At 39.0% G+C, this 21,937-nt stretch overlaps 1 protein-coding gene across 1 annotated transcript in view; it reads left to right on the forward strand.

Annotated features, from left to right (window-relative positions):
- The window catches only part of ABHD12 (abhydrolase domain containing 12, lysophospholipase), a 62,816-nt gene that overhangs the window by 5,456 nt on the left and 35,423 nt on the right, over positions 1–21,937 (forward strand). Inside the window, exon 2 of the mRNA XM_054985386.1 lies at positions 14,297–14,421. Within this exon, the coding sequence (XP_054841361.1) occupies positions 14,297–14,421 (125 nt within the window). The remainder of the gene's footprint in view (positions 1–14,296; positions 14,422–21,937) is intronic.

Below are 21,937 nucleotides of genomic sequence, written 5' to 3' on the forward strand. Positions count from 1 at the left end.
GCTACTTAAATTTCACCTACTGTTGAAATTTAGACTAGCTTTTTGGGGAACAGTCTTTGTATGTTACTTTAACGAATACATTCTACATCAGTTGCACTATGCTGTGTATCACTTCCTGTCACAAACTACCATAGGGTAAAGCAACTTGGGTAGATGCTACAAAACTTACAAACTATTTATATGCTACAAAAGTATTTTATTTAAAAACTTTATAACCTTCATTCTCAGCTGTAATGTCATAAAGGTGGCTTACATAGTTTGAGCAGTAAAACAATAATAAGTGAAAAGGAACCAACATTAACATCTACAAACTTTCAGTGAAAACCACAGCGAAACCCAAAGCAATAGAAACGAAAACAATAAAAACAGAGAAGCAATAAATGTTAAGAGTAGCAGAGCAGTTAAAATTAGTAAGACCAGAACAAGCTTTTTTTAAACAACAACAACAACAACAACAGGGCAGATAATACAGAGAGAAGCATAAACAACCCAAAAAAGTTGTGCAAATTTTCATCTGGCAGTTGATGGTTGATGCTAGCTGAACAGCTGTGGGAAAAGCATTTTGGAGATGAGATGCCAAAAGCAGGAAAGCCTTGTCTGTGGTAGCTACCAACTTTACCTCTGATGATGGAGGCACACACAGTAGGGTTTGTGAGGAAGATCATAATTGTCAAACAGGCTCAGATTGCCAGATGTTGCATAGATACCATGGCTTTGTTGTTTTGGTATTTCTTGGGAGTTTGTATGTGATATTCTTGCATTGGGGGGATCTCATTATATATTGGAGAACTTTTCGCTTGTAAGCATAAATACAATAAGCAGTCAAGACACTGAGCTTTTGGAGGAAGGGTAGCAGAAAATGTATTAAATAAGATGAGCCAGAGAACCATTGGCTTAAATCCAATCCCCTTGGCTGTTTTTTCCATCTCAAAAGTGTAGTAGTTGCAATCTCCATCGGGAATAATTATGTAGTGTTTGCACAAAGAGGTGTAAATAGCTTCATCATCTCCTTATTTCTCCCTTGAGACTATTGCTCAGTGCTAGACCATGCACTTTGCTTTATCTCCTGATAAAGAATCCTAGGTACCAATGTAGAGGAGATATCTCTGGGAACCTGAAGAGCCACTTCCAGTAAGCAGTACTGGACTTTGATGGTCTGGCTTGGTACCTCTCTAAAATATAACAAGATTAGAGTCCAGTAGCACCTTAAAGACCAACAAGATTTTCAGGGTATAAGCTTTTGAGAGTTAAAGTTCCCTTTATCAAGTACAAGTAGGAATGGAGATCCCCAAGCTTTTTATTCCAGCCAGAAGGTGGGAGGGTGTTGCAAGGGACAGGGTGGGTTGCTACCCATCTAGTCTCAGATGGTGGGGGCACCTGAAGCACAGCCTCCAAAGATGACTGGAGCGAAAAAGTAAGTTCTTATGGGAGAAGGCAATCCTTAAAGTATGCTGGCCCTAAGCTGTAATAAGCCTTTAAAAAACAACTCCAGCACCTTGAATTGGGCCTGGGAGCAAATTGGGGGCCAGCGTACATGGAACAAAATTGGGGTGATATGGTCCCTATGACCCATTTCAGTCTGCATTCTGGCCCAACTGTACCTTCTGGACAGCTTTCAAGGGCAGCCCTAGATTTAGGGCATGTACTACAATGGCAAAATCTTTTTCTGCCAAGAAAGGGCTGCAGTTGGCTCGCTACCCAAAGCTAGTTGAAAGGCACTCCTGGCAACTGCTGCTACCTGTTTGTTGAACAGGCTGCCCAGGTTCAGCAGCACAAACCACCTCATTCAGGGGGAGTGCAGCCTCATCTAGAACCCATTTCCTGGGTCAGACCTTCCCTCCGCCAATAGCACCTCTGTCTTGTTGGGATTAAGTTTCAGCTTGTTGTATGCAGATGTTATATGTGCATGTGCATACAACTTTACAGGGAGAGCCCAATTTTGTTTCCTGTTGTGATTGTTTCCCTTTGCAGTAAGAGAGGATGAGTGTCTGTGTTCATCCTTCTACTGCTTGGGGTGCTCCCATGTGGGATAAGGAAATAATGCAAAGTCAGTCATCAACTTGTGTGACTTTAAAGAACATTGGGAGTGCATTTTTGAGCCCATCTTTCTGCCATGTATGTAGAGCTCATTTGCCCCCCCCCTCAATTATTTACATTGAATGCAGACTGGTACTTTAAAAACCTTTACCTTTAAATCTGTAATGAGAAGTAGGCAATTCAGGTGTGGAAATATGGTAATAATATAGTATCATTTTAATTAATATTACTTTTGTTCCATTTTCTCTACATAAAGGGAGGTCAAGGCAGCATATAGAAAATTAAAATTCAGTATAAGCAACGAATACCACCATAGAATAACCACATTTTAAGAAATATACAGCCTACATAAATAAGCACATGTTTAGCTGGCGCTGGAAACCTTAGTGCAATTGGCACCATCCAATTAGAGGTGGGGGTGTTCTCTAATTAAAGCACCACTGCAGAGAAAGCCTATTTTCTTGGCCACCCACCTTTTCAGACAAAGGTGGCACATAAAGTACTGCTTTAGATGATGTCCTTGTTAATCTGGCAGTTGCATATGGGAGCAGGCATTCCTTCACGTAAGTCTTAGATATTGTGGGGCAGTGAAGATCAGTGCCCGTACTACGAATGGTGTCTGCAAACAAATTAGTAGTCAATTTCCCATTGACTTCATGTTCTCTCTCTACTATACAACACAATGAGATAATGGTTTACGGCACTGAACTGAGTGTGATTCTAGTCCCAGTTTTTCCACACATCTTCAATAACTGGCTGAATTCTCTGCTCATAAAGGACATCTCCCACTTCTTTTTACAGAGTTCCAAATTAAAACTGGGAACAGTGGCTTTTTCCTTGTTTCTAATCTTTCCCTGCCTTCTCCAAGCAGCCCTGTGTCTGCCCTCCAAAACCTTTCTGACAATTGGGAGAGCCTTGCAGATAAAATGCACCATGGTGGTGGGTGCTGCAGGGACAAGGGGTATCATGTGCAATCACTTCCCTCTAGTTGGCAGCTTGCATCACTGGAAAAGAGCAAAAGAGGCTATTTTACCTAGTTTTTCCCTTGTCATTTGTACCACAGTGAATTTTGTTGCAAGGTCTCCCAATTCTCAGGATTTGAGGGACAAGAGGGTACCAAGAGGATTATGGGGAAAAAACCAGTACCACCAGTTTCTTCCAAGAGTTCTCCCACAGGATCCAGCCTTATGATTTCTTGAAGTGTGTAAACATTGGCTGCAAGCACAGAATAATTACAAAAGTTGTCTCTTCTTGTTTTTTCTTCTGAGTCATACATAGTTAATATAGGTATGTATGGGTCAGTGGTTAAGAAAATTGAGGTAGAATAATTGATTAATTGACTTTCAGGGCAGAATAAACTCTGTTTCAGTTAAAACTGTGTGGTTTTTCAGACTGCCGCATCTGATTGGTGAGCCTTGCGTGATTTCTTGTGTAACTTTGTTTGAAACAAAGCCAAGTCATTAGGGAGCAGCCATGGAATATATTCACATCATAATGAAGTGTGAACAACAACAACAACAACATTCCATTTATATACTGCCCTTCAGGACAACTTAATGCCACACTCAGAGTGGTTTATAAAGTGTGTTATTATCCTCACAACAATCACCCTGTGAGATGGGTGGGGCTGAGAGAACTCTGCCAGAGCTGTGACTGACCCAATGTTACCCAACTGGCTTCAAGTAGAGGAGTGAGGAATCAAACCTGGATCTCCAGATTAGAGTCTTTAACCACTTCACCAAATTGGCTAGGAGATAATGATCAAGTTGTGGGATGAATCAAAAGCTTAGTTAACAGCCAGAGAACATCTAGTAATTCCAAGAACAGCCAAAGAACGTTCAGTAATTCTGCAGGTGGTTATATGAAATTCCTCCTTATTCAGCTTGGGTTGCAACCCAGAGACTAATTGTGATGACTATGTGTGCACAGCCAGGCCATTTGCAATAATTACCTTAAAATTTGATTCCCGGAATGATTTTCCATTTCCTATTCCTCCTTGCCTTCAGAGATTAGGAGGAAATGGTGGTGGGGTAGAATTGGCTTATAGGTGGTGATAGGTCCAGCTTTTGGATTGCTGAGCTAAGAGCTGTCAGCATGATCTGAGGTCTGTTACAGCAAGTTTCGCTTGAAGCCTGATATAGGAATATTGAATATACAACCAGAGGACCAACATGGACTTGCAGAGAGCATCTTATTTTCTTCTACCCTACTCTTTCCTTTATCTGCTCCCCTTCAACTATATTTGTTACTTATTTACTTCACATATCACATTTATTATATGTATCACATTTTTCTCCCAAATGGGGAACCAAAGCAGCTTACAACATTCTCTTCTCCATTTTATCCTCACAACCATGTGAGGTAGGTTAGGCTGAGAGTGTAAATGGCCCAGGGTCACCCAGTGAGATTCCATGGCAGAGTCGGGATTTGAACTTGGGTTCCCCTAAAATTCAACTACTGTTGAACAGTAGCAAGCAGCCAGGGCTGAGTAAGTAATACGAGTTATACTATCCAAATATAGCATAGAGATGCTATCCAAATAGAGATGCTGTCCTGGAACAGAAGCCCTAGGTTTACTTTACAAATTATTAATAGTACTGGAGTTGATTTCTTTCAATATTCTCTTAGAGAAGTGCTCTGTGTGTTTGTGGGAGGGGAGAGAACGTGCCTGCCAGTTAAGTTGTCCTGTTGTGCCTGTCTTGAGTTCAGTGAAGAGTGGAGTCAGGTGAGACACTTGTTCAATAACAGATCCAGACTAGGTAACTTTGGAAATAATCATCTTCCTAAGTCAGGAGTCCCAAACCTCTCTGAGCCTATGGATACTTTTGGAATTTTGAGAGGGGTGGTGACGTCGGCGCTGGCGACAATCCCGATTTAATGACCCGCACCGAGCATCTCCCGTTCCCGATCCGTGGATCGTGGATCGTGGAGGCAAAAGCGGAGGGGCTCCCTGCTGTTCCCAGCAATACAGGAACGGTGGGTGATGCCGGCGGCATCTGTGTTTGTGTTTGGCCGTCTGTGTTTGGCTGTCAGAGCTGCCTATCAGGGTTTGCATGGAAAACCCTTTTCTTTGAATGAAGGCACCAGATAACAAGCCCTGCCTTACAGTGGCCCCATCCACTTTTCTGAACAGCTCAGTGGGCACCAAGGGAAGTACTGATATGTGCCATGTTAGGGAACCCTGTCCTAAATAGTTAGTGATTTCTAAAACCTAGAAAAAAATGTCTTGAGTATTCTGAGGATTTTTGCCAAATTTGTTTGTGTATGATGCTGAGGTACTAAGACCAAAGGAACCAATGAGATGTAAAATTTTGCCTGTCAGATTGTAAGCAAGGAATGGTGGCTGTTTGGGGAGTAGATGGCACTGGCATGCTTTCTGAGTTGCATGAGGAAGATTTAATAGTTTATTCTTATGCTTCTTTTTGATTGAATTGGGGTGATTATGTGAAAGCATTTAATCCTACAGGTATTCTTGATTGCGTCTCGTTGCCCCTGTGTACTCTTGAGAAATGACTTGCCATGTTCATAATCACTTATCTTTTTTAATTTACAAAACTTAAGATGTGTACAAAAATATGTCATGAATAATTCAGGCTATAAACTGTTCTAAATTACAATTATATGTTTAGAAGGACTTGCTGCTAGTATTTGAGTGTAGAGAGCTGGAGTACCATAACTCTTGCCTCTCTTCCATGCACATTGAGAGGAAGGATGGCTGGGTAAAGTTATTTGGTGGTAGAGAGGATTCCTCTTTAGCAGGTTCAGAGACCTGTTTGCAAAAGCTTGTCCTTGCCATCTCTCTTCTCTTTCTTCAACACCATCTAACCACCCCACCCTACCAACTTGTGCTCCTGAGCTCTGTACACATAAACAAACCAAAGCAGAGTTACCTGCTTTGTAGAAACTTTCTTTCTTGCCTGTAGTGCAGAGCCCTTTCTCCCTAAGAAATACACTTTTTGCCAGTATGATTGACTTCATGGTTAAGCAATGGAGAAGTATTTCAAACAACTGGTGGGTTTAGATGATTGACTACCAGTAGAGAGAAAGCAAAGGAGAACTTCTATGAGGGTCTCTGGACCTGCCTGTATTGGGTTGTTCCTCACTTTTACTGTTCAGCTTCTGTTACTGGCTCACAGATGTCTTGGTCTTTTGGTAACGATCCTGACCTTGTCAGCAGAGACTTTATAACTCTGGCTTGTCCTCTTCCTGTCATGTGACTCTGATGCTACGTGACTAATATTTCGTGCTTGCAGTTCAGTGGGTTCAGTGCAGTTCTCTGAGGTTAAAGGTAGATCTGTGGGTAGAGAAGCACAGATTTTGAAGGGCATTTTACTTCTGACCTTTGATGGGGTTCAGTTGAGCCTGGTTGACTCAGTTAAGATCCTTGGAGTTATACTGGATCCAGCACTGCTACTAGAGAAGCAAGTTAATGCAGATGCAAAAACAGTCCTCACAACTCAGACTAGCCTTGAAGATGGCCCCCTACCTTGACATGGCTGATCTAGCCACCTGGATTCATTGTACAGTAACATCAAGACCAGAGTACTGTAATGCACTCTACATAGGACTCTCATCAAAGCTGACATGGATACTCCAGCTGGTAGAAAATGCTACGGCTCATTTACTGTAAGGAGATGGACAGGCCATGCATATCACTCCCATTCTGCAGTCACTCCATTGGCTTCCCTTCGGTTACCAAGCTAAATTCAAGGTCATGACTTTCACATTTAACACCCTTCATGGACTTGACCCTTCATATTTATGTGACTGCCTCTCCCTCTATATTCTGCCCTGGCAGCTTTGCTCATCTGAGCAAAGCCTTCTGCAGATACTGCTTTGGAGTTGGGCAAAACCAACAGCTGCCTGCACCCTTGTTTTGTCTATGGTAGGCCCCCCCACACACACACACCTTATGGTATGGCTTACCTGAGAAGGCCAGGAAAGTTCCCACTTTCCTGGCTTTCCTCAAACTATGCAAAACTGAATTATTAAGAAGGGCTTTCTGCCCAGATTATAGGACTGTGTCTTATTAAGTAGCTCAGAGAGATGCATATGTAGGGACAAGTGGATGTATGCTACTCTGCAGACATGCATCTGTTAAAGAGTTTCCACTTTGCTAAACATGCCATGTAAATTAATTATGCTTGTTTCAGAAAGATTTCATCTCTATGCTCAGCTTCATGTTTGATTTTCAAATGTTCTGCTACTATACCATTGCATCTCTTTCACTTAGTGTCCAGTTGTTCACTATTGTAGTTGGCTCAGTGAATGTCCCAGGTATTGATCATATTGTATTTTCACTTGCACTGTGTAATTTGCCTTGGATCTCAGTAAGAAAGGACTAAATAATAATAATAAGAATAGCAAAACACCAGATCTCCTCCTTGTCGAAGATCACACATGCATACAGAGACAGAAATCTCTGAGTTTTATCAGTAGCGCTTCATTGGCTTTATTCAAAGGGTTTCATTGGGTGAAGAGAAAATGAAATAAAGCCCACCTGTTTCATACAGACATATATTCCACAAATCACAAAATTGCACTTCGTTTTTACAGATTATGTAGTTGTTTGCTTTCTGGGTCCTAAAATGTATAACCACTGTGTTTTGAGCCATCGATCAAGCCTAGTATATGAAAACAGCTGCTTTCTTGAAACGCCTTGTAGTACAGGCTGACCCTGTGACTCCAACTCTCAATTCCTAAATTCAAGATTCCTGTCAAGGAACTAGTTTTTGACTGTCCTAAAGTCATCTACTGGTTAAAATCAAATTAAGGTTATGATGGCAACAGGTAACTTTATTCTAACAACAGGTGTATTAGATGTAATACTGTAGGCTGATATTAACACAGATCCATTTGTGACAGGAGGAGAGCCAACTTTTCATTTCCCTTTTTCTTATTTAGGGTATCTTTGTCGTTTTTCTAATATTTAGCTATAGGAATCTTTGTCACCATAAGTAGATGATAAATAGCTTTTACTTGCTGAAGTGATTAAATATCCCAGAGTTAGTAGACCCGTTGAAGTGCTAATTTCTATAAGCAAGGCAACTTTACCAATTATCATTTCAAAAATATGAATCCTGTCTGTTTTGGCATGTTACTCTGTCAGCTGTAATCCTACTCTTCTAATGTAGATCAATGCAGCTACCCACCCAAACTTCACTGTCAACTATTTGCTAAGGGATAGACTTTATAAATTCTGTATGGTGTAAGCACCATCTAGCCATTTGTCTTGGAATTCTTCATCAAAATGTCTCACAATGATAATCTTATGACAATAGTTTGCATTCCATTACTTACATTCTATCCTAAATCCTTTTCCCACTTTCTACAATAACTGTTCCATTCTGAACTGTTAATAGTTCTGTTTGATAGCGTACTCATTCAATCACTTAATAGTTGTTTAAACTACTCTTAGTTAAGAAGCTGGGTTCAAAGTAATCTAACAGTACTGAGGAATAGGCAATCTAAGAATTTATCATTGATTACAAGATCTTTTAATCTCTATATTATGTTCTCCCCAGTATGCATGGAATTTGTTCTGTTTAAAAAGATTCTCATAGTGAAATAATGAGACTGATATACTTTGATGTTTAGACTATTTGTCCAGTCTTCTGTTGTCCTCTTTAGGACAAGGAATACATTTCAAGGGAATGTGCTCTTCCTGCTCTTTATTATATGGAATACAATTTTTCTTCTGTCTAACCCAAGATAGTAGTAATGCCTGTTTGCCAGGCATCCTTCATGTTTGAGTTACGAAATTTTAATAATATTCTAACTCAAGAAGCAGAAGTTCTGTATAATTTTTTGCCATTTAAGTAGATTTAATATGATTAACTTGAGGGGTTTTGGACATCTTAATGTATTTTCACATTCATAAAATTCTAAGATTCCCTCAAGTCCTAACATATACGTTAAGTTTTTCGGTTAGGTTGAAACTTATATCAATGCTAGTTTATTTTATAGAAGAATACCTGAATATTTCATAGAACAATTTAATTAGTCCCAGATAATTCTTGAATTCTTTTCTTTGGATCATTGTCTAAACAGCTTTCATTCAGTTTTTAGTTCATTGATTTTTATATCCTGTCCTATTTTCATTGTCTTTTATTCTCATCGGAGATTGGCATATCATTACAAGTTAGCGTGAGGTCATCAGTAGATACTAATTTTGGTTTCCGTCTGTCCTGAAATTAATATTGTGTTAAAGTTTCAATAAATACATTGGGCAGGTGTCAAAGGTATCTGGCTTAGATACCACAAACAGAAAATTCTGTTAATGTACAACTTAATCTTAGCGTTCTTGTCATGTTAAAAACTCACACTTCGTCCAGATATCTTTGCTGCACACTATCAAAAAGCTTTTTAGCATCAGGATACATTAAGATTAGTTTTATTATTTATTACTTTTATAAAATATAAATATCTCTTGATGATCTTTAGCAGATGATCTTTGATAAATTCTGCTTGATCTATGGCAATAAGTATACAAAATTGAATTAATTCTTCCAGTAATTATCAAAGTCATTATTTTAAAATCTTGATTCAATAGTGCAATTGGACAATATACTCTGAAGTTCTGAGAATCTTCAGTAGACATTGCTGAAGAATATAAGATGCTTGTAGTAATTTCCGTGTTCTTCAATTGTATCAGGAGAAACAGGTGGCATTATCAGTGTCCCACGCTCTGTAGGAGTAAGACAGTTGCTTGGTCAGCTAGACTCCAAAGCACAGAGTAGCAGGGGCCTGGAAACATAGGGCTTGCACCTAGTGAACCAGTTGGTCAAGCAATGCAGCCTTCTCTAGCCTCAACTTAAAGATGCATCTGCTGGTAAGTGTAGAGGCTTTTGAGGCTGTGCCAGGGTCTGGCCAGGATCTTGTGAGGAATCACTACTCTCAGAACTCTGCTCTGGGTTTACTGGGAGGTTACGTGCAGCCAGTCTGGCCCTTCGCCTCCTTTGTGCTACCTCAACTTGGGCCTTCTGCAATAACTGTTTATATTGTATGCTTGCTTTCTAATTTAATTTTATCTTCAGTATTTTCCTTAATTTTCTGTGTGTTTTTACAAAGTGATATAAATATACTTCATGTAAGTGTTTTAAATGAGTCACAAACAGCATATATATCATCTGATGGCCTATTAATCTGCCTTCAGTTGCTAGCATTTTTAAAAGCTTCAGTAGGCCTGAGTTTGTTTGCAAGACCTGAGCAAAGCTGTTAATGATTGGACATTTGAAGGTTATTAATTCATAGGGTTACTGTAAGTCATAAACTGCATATGCAACCACATTTATCACTATCAATTTATTTCTGCAAGAAAAAACACATCTTGCTTTCCTCATCTGTACCTAAATCTTCCTAGATTTTAAAGCTTACTGAGAACTGAAGCACTCTCTGTGTTTGAAGGAGTTATATATGTAGGGAGGTGAAAAACTGTGGCTCTGAATTAGAGCATCTGCTTTGTTTGCAAAAGATCCCAAACTCAATCCTTGGCTTCTCCTGCTAAAAGGATCAGGTAGCAAGTGGTATGAAAGATATCTACCAGAGAACATGGATAAGCCAGTGCCAGTCTCAAGTGACAGTACTGATTTTGATAGACCAATGGTCTGGGTCATTGTAAGGTAGCTTCAACATAAAGTAAATCAGCAACTGCGAGATTTCAAAACCATTAACTACAACAGATGTTCTATCCCTTGGTAATCACTTAATCTCTCTTGAAATTGTTTCAAAATGTCATTAATGTGTCTTGGTAAATTTTTATTTTTGGTTTATTTAAATGGTGCTATGAAACCCAAACAACTTATTCATGTATAATTACCTTTATGAAGTTTTATCCAGTAATAGAATCCAGCTACTTTACAGAATTAGATTATTGTCCTAATTTTCATTTAATACACTTACTTTATAATTATTCCAATTAATGGATTTGTTCTGTTCCTGTAGATTTTAACTAGTTCATTCATTGTTCTTATGCACAGGCTTCTGTTTCATGCAGTATTTATTGATGTGAAGTCAAATGGCTATTTTATTACATTTTTGTCCAGCCTTTCTACCTGATTAGGGCCATCAAGGTGGCACACAGGTTAAAAAGTTGTTTAATTTTTTTTAAACTACACATATACAAAACAGCTGTTATAACATAAACAGGAAAATAGGTCAGTAAGGGAGTGCCAGAGAGGGGGGAAGTCTTCATCCACTGGTGGAAGACAGTGATGGAGGGGACCGAACGACTCTCCCTGAGGAGGGAATTTTTGGTGCCTTGACCAAGAAGTCCCTTTCTCACGTTGCCTTAGATGATGGAGGCATCCTCCAAAGATGACAGTAATGGTTGGATAGGTTCATGTAGGAGTAGGTAGTCCTTAAGGTAGGCTGGTCCCAAGCCATATGGGGCTTTAAAGACCAATACCTTGAATTGGACCCAGAAGCAAATTGGGAGTGTAGATGTCACATGTCTGGAGTGATATGGTCCCTATGCCCCACTCCAGTCAGCCTTCTTGCCGCAGCATTCTGTACTAGTTGCAGTTTCCTTTCCAGATGCTCTTGAAGGGCAATCTTTTAATCTTTGTTCAACTTCACTTCCACTTGCTTCAGTATGTGACCTTGTTTTTTGTAACCCTATTTTTTTTCTTTATTTTTGTTCAGGCATATATAACCCCTTTGCCAATTTTTCTCTAAGAGTTCTAATTTAGTAGCTAATATACCCCCAAATTTCCTGCTCTAGTAGTTCTTCCTGATCATTCTTATGAGTGTCTTTATTCTCTCTGTTTTGCATTATTATAGCGTAGCAAGATATTTGGCTTCAGGCCTCTAGTAACTGTATATATATTATATACATAATGATCTGTGTCACCTGTTTTCTCTCACATGACTAGGCAAACTATTTACAAAGGCTTTTTAGAGTATTTAAGCTTGTGGAGGCCACAGATATGAGACATGTTCTCAGAATGTCCCAAAATTCTGCAGAGTCTGTATTTGTGGTCTGCCTACCATGGAAAAGGAAGATTCTGAACTGTACAAACAGTTTAGCAGACATGCTAATTTTTGCAGTAGGCTTTTGAAATATTTAAAGATTGGGTTGCAAATGAGAAGCTGTTCTGAGCATCCACCTGCTTGAGTTTTTGTAATGTTTTGATTTGATTAAAAGCTTTCTTTATTTTGAACGTTTTTAGGAGAAGCAGGTCTCGTAGGAAAACATTCTTGAGCTAGGTTTTCATTCAACACAAGCAGAAAGTTTATGATTAATAGTCATGTGTTTTTTGGTCTGAACTACTTGAGTAACAAAGTTGCCCTGGTAATCATATGACTTTGAATGAAGTCTTTTTGTGTTGATTTTTCTGCTCCTTTGTGAATTAATCCAGAAGATATTTGGTTGTAGATGTTTCTTATCTATAATATATGAAGTTGATGTTGATATAATGATATTCTAGTACCTATTTTTTTTAAAAAAATTGTAAAAGCCCTGGTGGCCTAAGGAAGGAGGGATGGCCACTGCCTGGGAATGTGTGGAAATCTTCCATGTGGAAGCCCCATCGCTGCTGTATTTTATCTGCAGCTGCATCAGCAACAAGGAAATCACAATATCCTGTCCCTGTGTGCAAAAGACCAGAGGGAGTCCGTATGCCCAAGGCATTTGCAGCCAACTCACTGTAAAGTCTGTCTACCAGAATCTCAGCTGTGTTATTTTCATGCAGATACACATCTAGGCTCCCTTTCAGCTGGGGGTGGGGCGGGTGGTTCATCTCATCCAAGCCCTGGTGGGTGCTTGGACAAAACTGTTTCCTATCAACTCACCCTCTGAGGTACTATTAAGAGGTGTTAAGAAATGGTAATGTTGTTTAGCTGGGCCAATGGATAAAACTTTTATTCTAACTCTTCCTTCCCAAAGTAGGAAATTAGAAGAGAAAAAGGAAGGTAATTTTGCTGTTGTTAGCAAATTATTAGAATTGTTCTTTTTATTATTTAAAAATACAGTTTGATTGTTTTGGACAAGGTCTGTAACATTTTGCTCACTTTATCTTTGCAAATCCCAAGGCACTAGAATCCCAGTATATGACAAAATGCCAAATTCAGTTTGAACAGGTACCTGCATTTGTATTTTACAGCAAATTTTAGTTTAATTTACAGCTTCCCAATCCAGGAAGCTTTCAATTACCGTCCATACAGGAAGAGAGAGGTAGGATGGGAATGTGTGAGAACAGTCTGTATTCATGCCTATCACTGACAAAGAGGTCTGTCATAATGTCTGAATTGAGCCTTTAGAGTGTCATTTAAATGACTGTAATTTAATGGTAGAACTCCAGGAAATAAATCTTAAAAGTGTGATAAAATATCTATATCCTGTTAGGTATGACCTTCTGTGTTTCTGTTTTTTTCTCTCTTCTAATTTCAAGGGCAAGTAATGAATGCTGCAAAAAAAAATGGTCCCGGTTGAGATCCAGGTAGATCATAAGGGCCCTTGTACGTCTAGATTTGTCTTCTTCCCTGTAGGTGCATTTCAAGGTTTATATATTCAGAATAGTGCAAGAAATACTGGATTTTGTCAGAAGTAATCCCTTTATTTTCTCTCTTCAAGGAATACCCATTCAAGAAAAGGTGTGTAATCTTGCTCACCTTCATCCCATATTCCCCTTGCCTCTCCTTCATACTTTATTTTTATTTTATTTACATTATTTGTAATCTGCCTTTCTCACTGAGACTCGAGGATCATACAGTGTTTCCTCGCTGTCAGAATTTAAGTTGCAAGTTTCTTCTGTGGGGGAATCTGTCTTCATTATGGAAAGTACCATGTATAGTATTAACATTATACAAGTTAAGGTTGGGTCCAAGGCTCACTTTTTGCTCTTTGAAGGCCACTTCTGCCAGCAGATTAGGGGATGGAGAGAACTTTTTGCTGATTTCTTGTTGCAGAGCTCTATATCATACTCAGTGCTATTAGTGTGAGTCCTTGAAACCTGAGGCCACAGGGTTTTCAGTGGTGGTTTTGGGGTGGGTGGGTGTGGCTGCATGGAGGGAAGATCTGTTCTGGATACAGAAGAATATTTAAGAATTTTCCAGAATTAATTACCCATGCTGAATTACTGAAAATAGGAAGTAGTGTATCAGAACTCCAAGCAAATATATAGCTTTATATGTAAACAGTTCAATTGAGCGGTCTGATTTTTTCATAGATACCCACCACTCTCTTGACTTTATAAGAGCACTTGCTCAAAGGTATCTTGAATATAGTGTGATCTTTATTTTTTTCCATCCTCTTTTACAGGAGACATGGAATGTGGTTTCGGTTGCGGAAGCTAGTAATCTGGTTGTTGGGAGTGTACATAGCCATTCCATTTATAGTAAAACTTTGTCCTGGTATTCAGGCAAAGCTCATCTTCCTAAATTTTGGTAAGATTCATGTTTTTTGTTTTGTTTTGCCTTGAAATTATGTGGAAACTTTATATATGGATTACTGACTTTTGAAACAAAGGGCACCACTGTTAATTTTTCCTCCTCATTGTCTTCCACAAAAAGATTATCCTTCTTTGGTATTCAGTAAGATTTTAGAAAGCTTTCATCTATTAAATTCCATCAAAAAGGTTCAAAGATGTTGGCAGTTCTTATGATAAAGGTTAGTTATTTGTGCAAGACATTTCCATGAAGTGTAAGCTCTAAATGAGAGGTTTGGCAAACATCTAAAATGTATGTTAAGAATGGCTAGTTTTGTCCCAAAGCAACAAAATGGACTAGGCTGCCTTCTAAAGCCCATAAGACACAGATCTAGGTGTTAGAAATGAAATTACAATATAACCCTAAAGTGATTGTATCCATACCTCTTCCACTATTCTTTCAACTACAGTAGTCTTGCCTCAGAATCTGTTGTACCACTTCTAGAAGACCTGTATTCTTCTGCCATTATGCCACTACTAATATCCTTCACAGCTGAGCTCTTATCTGTCTCATAGTTTCACTTTTCCTTCCCTTAGTACATTTTAGCAATGATGTTTTAAAAAGCATACACGTTTTTATTTTATTTAACAAAATTTACATCCCTGCTTTTCTGCCCTCGTAAGGGGCACAAGATAGCTAACAAATTGAAACACGTATACAAAAATCACATAAAACCATTAAAATAAACCAACACACATAATTAAAACTTAAAAGTAGAACTTAGAAACATAAAAACAACAATTAAAACATTTGAATAATTAAAACATTGGGCATAAAGGAGGGATCACTGAGGATATGGTTATCACATACAAAGCTCTTCATGGCCTTGGTCCAGCATACCTACGGGACCGCCTCCCTCCCTATGTTCTTCCACAGCAACTTTGCTCATCTGAACAGGGTCTCCTGCAGGTACCATCCTGAACATGGTGAATTTAACAGCAGCCCGTACACACAGGCTTTCTCTGTAGTGGCCCTTACCCTGTGGGATGGCCTGCCTGAGAAGGTCAGCCCCCACTCTCCTAGCTTTCTGGAAATGATGCAAAACCGAACTATTCAAAAAGGCCTTTGTATTATAGGGAGGGGGTTTCAGATGCTTCGCTAATGAAGTAGGGACTATAGACTTCACCACTATATTGCCTTACGTACTATCTGTTTTAAATATGTGTTCTTATGAGCTACTTGTGCTTCATGTTCTGTGATGTCAGCCCGAGTATTGCTTATGTTCTGTTTCAGCATTTCTTCAACTCTGTATTGGATTCCTGCTCATTCCTGCCTCCCCCCCTTTAACATAATGAATAAACAAAGAAAAACTGATTATGTTATGCACTTCGTCAGTAGGTGATGTAGCATGACTTTTTTGGTTATAGTTTTCAGGACTGTTTTCTATACTAGCTATCGTTGAACATTTGAGTGATGATAAAATATATAGTCGCTTGATATGTCAAATATTGGCATTAACTTTATTAGGATGACAGGTTTAATACACAGATTTGAAAATGAATTGGCAGACTCTTTAAAAGCAATGACATTCCTTTTTTAAAAAATTAAAAAGTTTGCATAGTCTTAGGCAGTGACCTTTACTGCTGCTTCCTATTGAGAAATACCTGCAATTACAGTAGATGACAAATAACAAAGCTTTTTCTGCACTGGTAGATTTGAGGTTAGCACATAACTAATGATACTGTAATGAAAATTTTTTAAAAGCTGCCACCCATACCTGTTTCGTTGTAATATTTGGAAATATTTTACTGTGGTCAAAGAGTAGGCAATCAAGTGAGTGGCATGCCACCCTTAATACATCTTTCATGCAAACACTGAGATTGGCTCTCTCAGATGTGTCTCATCTTTAGAACAATAGCATGTGCTGTGGAATTTGGTAAAACCAAGACTATATGTCGCAATCCTGCAGAGTGTCTTCAGTGCTAGTCTGACTAATGTTTTGTGTTGAGTGTTGTGCCTGCATTTGTTTCTTTGGCCTTGGTTCTGGAATAAATCTCACTTCTATCATTTGCTGTTGAAGTGTCTGCTCTGTTTGTAACAGGCTTTCTGAGCAGGTGATGACCAGACCTTAAAAGTGTTGCAACACTGAAGGTGACTTAAGGTAATAGAGATGTCCTAGAGAGAGAGACTAACCAACTTTATTGTAGCATAAGCTTTCAAGAACTACAGCTTTCTTCATCAGATAAAGTGGTTAGTCTTAAAGGTCCTACTGGACTCTTTTGCAACTACAGACTAACATGGCAGGCTGACTCCTCTGGATCTAGAAAATGAGTTCATGTGACAACCCAAGTATTATGGGGAAGCCATATTTGTTTGCATTCCTCTATAAAGCAGGGTGTGTTGGTGTCTGTTTCTTTAAAATATTAAAAGAATCACACTGCCATTTCTGGCTGATGAGAAAATTGTTTAAAGCTGTGGGAAATGTTCATTTTCCCTCACCTGCATGCTCCTTTTAATGTAAAAACAGACATACACCCCCATTTTATATATGTACATGGATGTATAGTCTGCATTTAATTGGCCCTGACAGACATGTAGGCAGTCTGAGACCATTAAACTGTAGCCACTAAACTTCTTTCTCACATTGCTGAAGAGCTTCTCTAACCACAACTCATGTGCAGTTTTCTCCACTGTTTTGTGTGCCATTGCCACCACTTCATCCATGCCCTCAAAAATCTTGCCACTGCTCTGAATTTAACTGGCTGAGCTCAAAATGAAATGGTAGCAATTCTTTCCCCCAAAACTTGTGAGGCTTGGTACTGTAAGCTACCTGTTTCTTTAAAATATTATTTATATACCTGCCTTGTTCTTGACAGTCAAGATTCAAGGTGTGTAGTGGCTAGCCATAATACTCCCTAAATTTATATTTTTTAAACTCCACAAGAGTACACCCTAATATAAAAGCAACCAACTACAGTCTGCCCAGTGATAAAACCAGACCCAGTCAAAAAAATCTCCAGTGATACAATCAGACTTCATCATAAAACCCTTATGCTGCTCCATTAGCCTTTCTAAACAGTTTTGTTTTATGTATTGTCGAAGGCTTTCACGGCCGGAGAACGATGGTTGTTGTGGGTTTTCCGGGCTGTATTGCCGTGGTCTCTCAGAGAGATCTCTGTCTTTTGGTGCTACACCTCTGAAGATGCCAGCCACAGCTGCTGGCGAAACGTCAGGAACTACAATGCCAAGACCATGGCAATACAGCCCGGAAAACCCACAACAGCCACAGTTTTGTTTTGTAGCCTCATTAAAGATCAGGTGAATAGATATAAAATAATTCTATGATAAGTTTGCAAAAGCACTTGGACTCAGTGTCCTATATCAGAAAAAACCTGGATCTGTCAAAATCTGTTGTTGTTGTTGTTGTTTTTGTTGTTTAATGTGCTGAAGAAAGGAAGACTCGGTGCTATCTGGAATTTGTTTTGTTTGTGTCATGTTCAAGTACCAGCTAGTGAAAGGAAATTATTGTTCTGGCTGCCCTATCCAATAGCATATTCTGTACTGTTCTCAATACTATGTCTGCTGATATATATTGAAAGTTTCCTGTTCACCTTCACAGATCTGTAAATACATTAATGAAAAATAATGCTTACTGAAACTATTTCTTGAAAAACTCTCCCACCCCATCCCTGTCAACATATTTAGCAATAATATCTCACTCCATTTGTGTCTGGAAGAGAGCAAAATTATCTGTGTATATGTATTTGTGTGTATATGGATAAAATACTTGTGTCTGTAAGAAGAATCTAGTTCATGGCCTCCTTAGACTATTTCTTCTGTCATCTCCAGACTGCAGTATCTCAAGCATACATCCCCAAACCGGCACACACTGCAATTTTAATTACTGTATAGAATTATGGTTTGCATTTCGGGCTCTGCTGATTGTTTTGTCTGACTGTGAATTACTCTGCCTTTTACCCAACCGCATGCTATTTGGTATATGTGGTAGATCAAGGGACTGAGCCCAGATCCCATTACATCTCATCCTTTCTAGAGCTTTAAAAACAAACCTGTGTCTGTTCATTCTTTCCCTTGCACAACAACTTTTGCCTGATCATATATCAATAATAGGTATTCCAATGATGTATCCAACTAAATTAATTTATATACTATATGCCTTTCTCACTGAGGCTTGAGGTGTATGCAATCTAGGAGTACAAGTCAAGACTCTAGTCACGTCGCCTGCATACTAAGCAGAATTAAATCTACTTACTGACAGAGCCAAATTCATTAGCAAGATCACTTAAGGGCAATCTAGATAGCAAAACAGCAGCCATATTTGTTTAATTGCATTCCTGCCTTGGAGTCAGAGGGTCTGATGTTGATCTGGAAAAGAGCTTGCAGATAAGAGTTGTCCCGTCTCTCATGTCACCTCTCGATGCTCAGTTGACCCAGTTTATTTTTTTCCCCTATCTGTTGTTATCTCTTCAGTGAGGGATATGGAGTAATGCTAATTAAACTATTATAATCTTTTTCTATCCATACATTAGGTACAGAATGTAATAAAACACTCAGATCTGTTTTTTTTTTTAAAATTCACCATGTCCTGAGTCTTGGAGACAGAACAGAAAATTCATTTAATAAGTATCTGTTTTGACCAACTGTGTTGGCAGTGAACAATTATTATTTAATAAGGACCTTATTTAGGTATAGTGACTGCAATCCTTGTTTTGTAACAGATTGCTTAAGGGATTGTATATTCCATAGTTTGTCCAATCTCTGTATCAAGTTGGGTAATATTTCTGTATGTAATTATCATCAGGGCTTTTTTTCTGGGAAAAGAGGTGGTGTAACTCAGTGGGTTGCCCTCAGAGAAAATGGTCACATGGCTGGTGGCCCTGCCCCCTGATCTCCAGACAGAGGGGTGTTTAAATTGCCCTCGGCGCGGAGGGCAATCTCAACTCCCCTCTGTCTGGAGATCAGGGGGCGGGGCCACCAGCCATGTGACCATTTTCAAGAGGTTCCGGAACTCCGTTCCCCCTGAAAAAAAGCCCTGATTATCATCACAAAAACTGTGGCAGAAAAAGCAACTTGCCGAAGGACTTACAGCAAGGCCAGTAGGATTTGAATATAGGTCTTCTGTTCTCTTTTCTTGATCATGAAATGGAAGTACATAGAAAGTGGCATTCGTATTTTGGGATCTTTTCTGTAATATGTGGGAGAGGGGTTTGCAACCTATGGCTCTAGAGCCAAAAGGGTTCAGAACAGAACAGTGTGGCTCTTCTGATATAGAAAATAAAATCTTTTACGGTGCATTGGTGTGACGGCAGAATAACTAGTATGTGAATGGTAGACAAAGATTGAAGGGCTTCTTAGAGATGCTTTACAGAACAAGTAAAAGTGAACAGTTGCCAGAAATCCAAGTAAGAATTTTATTTATTTAGTGGCTTACTTATTTATTTAGGAGATTTCAAAGCCACTTTTCCAAAGTCCTGCTTGTGAACCATGTACAGGTTTGATTTAGTGCACTGGCATAAATCGTGCATGCTGTTCCTATGTATATTCATTACTTATTGTGATGTCTCCTGTTTGCCACTTCCTAATAAAGAACTCATGATGAGCCCCGTGGCGCAGAGTGATAAGCTACAGTACTGTGGCCCAAGCTGTGCTCTGCTCAATCCCAGCAGAAGCCAGGTTCAGGTAGCCAGCTCAATGTTGACTGAGCCTTCCATCCTTCCGAGGTCAGTAAAATGACTACCCAGTTTCCTGGGGGTAAAGTGTAGATGACTGGGGAAGGCAATGGCAAACCACCCCGTAACAAAAAAACTGCCAAGAAAACGTCGTGATGCGATGTCCCCTGGACTACAGAAACTTTATGGCTTCTCCTTCTCCTCCTCCTCCTCCTCCTCCTCCTCCTCCTCCTCCTTCTCCTCCTCGTTCTCCTCCTTCTCCTTCTTCTCCTCCTCCTCCTCCTCCTCCTTCATAATAATAACAATAACAATAACAATAATATGGGAAATATATAATATGCTTGCAAAAATTATATGAGAAATTAATAAATTATTATTATTATTATTAATCGGCATGTCAGTTATCAGTAATGTTAAGCTGTATATTTTCTGTTATGCAAATAAGCTTTCTTATGTTGTCTCTTTGTTGATCCTGTTTTCTGGTCAAGCCTGACTCAGATACAGATGTGCACTTAAAAAGCACGAAGCATCTAGTTTGCTATCCTATATCAAATCATTTAACTCCTGCCAAGAGGTACACCACAAATAACATTTTAGGTTTGTTACTGAGTATAGTACACAAGTAATACTATTACAGAATCTCTTCTGTTCTAAGTTTTTATTAATATGATTATTTAATATTCTTAGTATCAGCTTAATCAACAGAAAATCATACTATCCATTATAACTACTTAGATCATTAAAGGAGAGCAGTTAACGTGAGTCCAAAAAAGTATCTTACCCAAAGTCACAGGCAAGGAGACCCTTCTGGGAAGGGTCCTGGAAGAAGCTTCCAATCAGTTTAGTTCCTCATATTTATAGGGTTGCAGAGCCATCTCCTAACAATAATTGTCCTGCTTCAAAGGGCTCATATTCTTGGCTAACTAATTATAGCTTCCAATACCAGACAAGGTTCAAATACCAGACAAGGTTATCTATATTTGAAAGATCTTCTTAAAGTATATAAAATTGTTAATTTATTCTTGCTACATTATATCTTAACACAGTCTCTGTAAAATGAATGATTACATATTTCTCATACATAAGAATACCTTTTGGCCTTCAACCATCTATCCTTAAATCACATCTTCAAGGAAGGTAGACATTCTTGCTGTTTTCAGACGCTCTCTGCAACTGTGCCTCAACACACAGTATCTATTGATATGGGTTAATTAGCTCTTCTAATCTACACAAGACCATGTTTTTTGCCCATCTCCAAGGTGGTTCTATTCTAGGCCTCTAGACTCGTTTGTGGCATGTCTAGCTATGGGGCCAGACTAGCCCTGTTTCTGTGTACAAAGACATCTATGATTTTCTTGGCTGAATCCTATAATTCTAGCTACATCTCTTAACAATCCCATGCTTGTAGCAGGTTGCAGCCCCCTGATGTAGGATCCCATTTGTACCTTATCTCAACCTGCTTTGCTCCACATCATTGTCTCCTGGTGGTAGGGAAACTTAAGGTATAATGTTACATCATAGAATAAGTGACCCTGTGGATCACAAAAGAGAGCATATGTTCACATATGCTGCCAACGTGCTTAATTGTGTTGCCATTTAATATGTAGTGTTGTCCTTCAAAAGTACATGAATCTCCATATATTTTCCTAAACCTGACCATAAACTGTACTCTCATGGGCCCAAACTTTATGGAATTAAATGGTGGCTGTTGGCCGGATAACTTGGAATCAGCTTTTGATTGATTTAGTAGGTCATCTAAACAGACAGTGCAAGTTGTGTGTTTCTAGAGCTCTCAGCATTGGCTACATCACATGAAATTGAAAGGAAAGATTTTTTCCAATCTT

Source organism: Eublepharis macularius, chromosome 1 (genome assembly GCF_028583425.1).
Source record: "Eublepharis macularius isolate TG4126 chromosome 1, MPM_Emac_v1.0, whole genome shotgun sequence".
In the NCBI taxonomy this organism is placed as follows: Eukaryota; Metazoa; Chordata; class Lepidosauria; order Squamata; family Eublepharidae; genus Eublepharis; species Eublepharis macularius.